The 5,130-nt window shown below is 40.9% G+C and overlaps 1 protein-coding gene across 1 annotated transcript; it reads right to left on the reverse strand.

Moving 5' to 3' along the window:
• On the reverse strand, positions 3,056–3,460 carry LOC107627448. The gene has a single exon (XM_016330281.1). It carries the CDS (start codon positions 3,458–3,460, stop codon positions 3,056–3,058), a length of 405 nt encoding a protein of 134 aa, XP_016185767.1.

Here is a 5,130-nt window from a genome sequence, read left to right on the forward strand (position 1 = left end):
TAGAAGAAAAGAGAAGAGAAGAGCCCGAAGGGCTGATTCTTTTTCCTTTTATATCTAATTCTAATTAATGTAAAATATATTTCCTAAACTAAATAATATTTTTTTCCTAATTATAAATAAAATAAAAGTTTAACTAAAATAAATTAATTGATTCTCGTAACCTTTGGAATGCATTGGGACCACTCCTTCATTAAGGTCCACGCTGAACTTGGAAATTCTCAAGTTTAGCGTGGAGTAGTGTATGTATCTAACCCCTTTGGAGCTTTGAACTGGCACTGAACTTGGAAGGAGCCAAGTTCAGCGTGGAGGAGGCAGAGCAATTTCCCTTGAAACTTCTTCAAGCTGGCGCTGAACTTAACCATTGTAAAGTTCAGCATGGAGGTCACACAAAATTCTTCTGGGAGGTGTTGATGCTGGTGCTGAACTTGAATAACTTCAAGTTCAGCGTGGGGGAGGCAGTAAACATTTCTTCACTCTCTCCATTCTCTAGCCTTGACTTAAATTCTGTGAAATTCGTCCAAACTGCTACTTGAAATAAACAGAATTGTACACAACTCAAAGTAGCATTCATAGTGGCTAAAATACATTAAATCTTGATTAAACTCAGCAATTCAAGTGTAAATTCACTATAAAAAGATAGAGAAGATGCTCACGCATCACCATGTCTGCTGTGATTGTGGACTCGTGAGTGCTGGGCAAAACATAGTGAGACATAATCTATGCCCACACTCAAGCCTCCATAGTGAGCTCTTGTGCGGAGATGCACTTGGGTTGACGCTTGCCTGTCCCACGGATCCAATCGCTACCGGGTTGAGCAATGACCCGGAGGACAGGATCCCAGTCAAAATCGAATCTCTTGCGCTCAATTTGTGCTTCTTGGTAAGCATCCATCCCATCTAGACTTGGTGAAATCTCAAGTACTCACTGAATAGCGTCTTCCGATATAGGAACTTGTGTTCGGCGCACAAAAACTGATTGAAGGATAGGAGTGTGATAATTGGAGTAGAATTCAACTACCCAAGATAGATTAGCTTCCTTCGGCCTCCGATTTAGGAATCCCTAATGCCTCCTCTCAATGTGGAGCATCACAAAGTGAACAAACTATTCTGGAAGGAGTAGGAGGTGCTCATTGTGGTAGCTTCGATCGACCAAGATTGGGAACATCCACTCACAATAGTGGTTAGTGAATCTTGTAGAGTCCTTAGTGGGAATTTCCTTCTCCGCTTCATCAATGCGGATGGCTCTCTTCAACCGTTTAGTGGGTGGCTTGACTTTCGAGGGAGCTTGCGCCTTAGCGGGTGCTCTTGGAGGTGGCCTTTTAACCGGTGTCTTTTTAGAAGCTTTTTCTTTTCCTTTCTTAGTGGCCATCCTGAAAAAGGAAAAAAAGAGAAAATATTAAGCTTAGAGAGATGAACACCGGAATTAAGAGAATGCAAGTGAAAATGAATGCCAAAAAGAGGAAAGCGTCTTAACTACATGGTAGCTACAACATGCAAGTAAGACATCACTATGATCATTGAGGCATATCACTAGCACTAGATACAAGAGAAAAATAAGCATGCAAGTACAAAGCTTGAGAAGAATAAACTCAAGCATCGATAACAACAAGGATAGATACATGCGAATTAAACCAAAAATAATGAGCATGTTGATGATGAAAATTTTTGGAGACGAAGCTCAATGCACATGGAGTGTAAGTGTTGTGAAAAAGAAGCAATAGGTTGAAAGAATAAGGCCAAAGATGAACTAAAGTGTCATTGAATCTTTTTCATAAACACTTGGGGTGCATGTCAAAAATAACAAGCAAGTTGATAAGTGCAAGTGTGGAACATGCACCAAAATAAAATAGCAGCTACTATAGCAAAATCACATGATATAAACAAGTCAAGTGATATCAAAATAATCCACCAATTCACAAAAAGTTCAACTAGAAACTCCAACACCAATAGAAAAAAGCAAGAAGAGAAAGAACTAATAGGAAACTACAAAGAACAAAATTAAAATTCATGTAAGGACAATTAGAATAATTGAATGCAATAAAGAAAAGAAGGATTGAAGAGTAAAAGAGAGTAAGAAAAGAAACCTTGAATAAAAGGGGAAAGAGAGAAGTGTAAGTGCAAGTAAGAGCAAGAGAAGAGGGGTGAGAAGAGAAAAAGAAGAAGAAAGAGGAGAGGGGTTGGACTGTCGGAGGTGGTCGTCGCCGGTGGTGCACCGCCGGTGGTGGTGGAAAAGGGGAGGGAAGAAGAAAGAAGTAAGAAGAAAGAAGAAAGGAGAAAGAAAAGAAAAGGATTAGAAAAGAGGGAGAGTGACGGGAAGCAAGGCAGCACGCCGATTTAATTGAATCTTCGCTATGACGTGTGCGAGTCATCCATGCGTACGCGTGGAAGGCCTGAAAGTGAACGTGATGCGCGAGCGTCGGTTACTCGTATGCGTGATGAGTTTTCATGCTAGACGCACGAAATTTGCACGGTTCCATCACAAGTCTCTGGTTTTTGGACCAGGCATTGCAGCATCAAAAGGTGACGCGTGGAATGCAGAAAAGGTAATATGACACGTACACGTCGAGTATGCATACGCGTGGTGATGAAATGTGCTCCACGCACAAAACCGGCACAGTTTCAGCCCAACTCTCTGTTTTTTGTATGGGGCATGGCAACATTGAAATGCGACGCGTGCGCGTCGGTCACGCTCATGCGTGGCTGGCAAAAAATGCAAATGACGCATACGCGTCAGCGAGGCGCACGCGTGGGTTAGGTTGTGCGCCTAGCACCCCACCCGCATGATTCCAGCACAACTCTCTGGATTTTGTACCAGCAGCGGTGCAACATTAAAGATGACGCATGTGCGTCGGACATGCGCACGCGTGAGACGCTTCTTTTTTTTTCAGAATAAAGGCAAATATGCATAATTGAAAAAAAACCACACACATCTAATGAATCAAAGATAAGCTAATAAGTAAAAAAAAAAAACTATAGAAAAGGAAGATCATACCATGGTAGGTTGTCTCCCACCTAGCACTTTTCTTTAACGTCCTTAAGTTGGACGGTCTATGAGCTCAATCCTCTTCCACGGCTGGGTCTCTCAAGAGAAAGATCTCCATCTCTTTATTGTTCTTCATCTTCACACCATGATAGAATTTCAAACGGTGGCAATTGACTTTGAAGAATGTAGGGCTTGATGGGTGACTCAAGTGGACAACTCCATACGGTTCAACCCTTTCCACCACATATGGTCCATCCCACCATGATCTCAGTTTGCCCGACATTAACCTCAACTTTGAGTTATAGAGGAGGACTTGATCTCCAGCTCTAAACTCTCTTCTCTTGATGTTCCGATCATGTTCCGCTTTCACCTTTTCTTTGTAGAGCCTTGAGTTTTCATAAGCTTCTAACCGGATGCACTCCAATTCTTCCAGTTGCAATTTCCTTTCAATGCTAGCTCCTCCCAATCTGAGTTGCATTCCTTTACAGCCCAATAATCCTTGTGTTCCACCTCTATCGAAAGGTGACAAGCCTTTTCATAGACTAGTCGGAACGGATTCATGCCAATCGGTGTCTTGTAAGCCATCCGATAAGCCCATAACGCATCTCCAAGTCTAGAGCTTCAATTCCTCCTATGAGGTTTAACTATCTTTTCGAGTATGCACTTGATCTCTCTATTAGACACTTTGGCCTGGCCATTTGTTTGGGGGTGATAAGCCGTAGCCACCTTGTGAATAATGCCATGTTTCTTCATCAAATCTGTCATTCTTTTGTTACAAAATGAGAGCCTTGATCACTCACGATTGCTCGTGGTGATCCAAAGTGGTAAATAAGGTTATTTCAAACAAAAGAGACAACCACATTAGCATCATCAGTATAGGTAGGAATTGCTTCCACTCACTTAGAAACATAATCAACAGCTAACAGAATATATAAGAAATCATTCGAGTTTGGAAAGGGACCCATGAAGTCAATACCCCAAGCATAAAAAATTTCACAAAACAACATGAGTTGTTGGGGCATCTCATCCCTCTTGGATATGTTCCCAAACCTTTGGTATTGATGGCAAGAGTTATAGAAAAGATTTGCATTCTTGAAGAGTGTGGACCACCAAAATCCACAGTCTAAAATTTTTCTAGCAGTTCTTTAAGGCCCAAAGTGGCCACCACTTTCAGAAGAGTGGCACGCCTCCAAAATAGACTGTATTTCGGATTGTGAAACACACCTCCTAATTATTTGGTCGGCACAACATCTCCACAAATATGGGTCATCCCATATGTAGTACTTGGACTCGCTCTTGAGCTTGTCCTTTTGATGTTTAGAAAAATGTGGAGGAAAGGTGTGACTAATCAAATAATTAGCAATTGGTGCATACCAAGGAACTACCTCAGATATTGCTTGCAAGCTATCAAGAGAAAACGCATTATTAATAGGAGTGGAGTCACTTTTTATATGCTCTAGGTGACTCAAGTGGTCTGCCACTAAATTTTGGGAACCACTCCTATCTTTGATCTCTAAATTAAACTCTTGCAATAGCAATATCCAACGGATTAACCTTGGCTTTGATTCTTTCTTAGTTAGCAAGTATTTTAATGCTGCATGGTCTGAATATACTACCACTTTAGTTCCAAGTAAATACACCCAGAATTTATCCAAGGCAAAAACAATTGCTAAAAGTTCCTTTTCAGTGGTAGTATAGTTAGATTGGGCATCATCTAATATCTTAGAAGCATAAGCTATGATATAGGGATCCTTACTTTCGCGTTGAGCAAGCACCACTCCTACCGCATAGTTAGATGCATCGTACATGATCTTAAACAGCCTACTCCAATCAATCCCTCTCATAATAGGAGCTTGGGTTAAGGAAATCTTTAGCTTATCAAATGCCTCCATACAATCTTCACTCAAGTCAAACTCTACATCTTTTTGTAACAGACGGGAAAGGGGTAGTGTAACCTTACTGAAGTCCTTGATAAAACGCCGGTAGAAACTTGCAGGACTAAGAAAAGAATAGACTTTTCTCACAGAAGAGGGATAAGGTAAACCAGAAATAACATCAACCTTTGCGTGATCAATAGATATACCAGTATTAGAAACAACATGCCCTAGAACAATACCTTGCTTTACCATAAAATGACATTTTTCAAAA

The sequence above is a fragment of the Arachis ipaensis genome, chromosome B02 (genome assembly GCF_000816755.2).
Source record: "Arachis ipaensis cultivar K30076 chromosome B02, Araip1.1, whole genome shotgun sequence".
Taxonomy (NCBI): Eukaryota; Viridiplantae; Streptophyta; class Magnoliopsida; order Fabales; family Fabaceae; genus Arachis; species Arachis ipaensis.

Excerpts from the sequence above, each read along its gene's own strand:
- LOC107627448 (XM_016330281.1), bottom strand. The coding sequence starts at position 3,460 with ATGCAACTCAGATTGGGAGGAGCTAGCATTGAAAGGAAATTGCAACTG.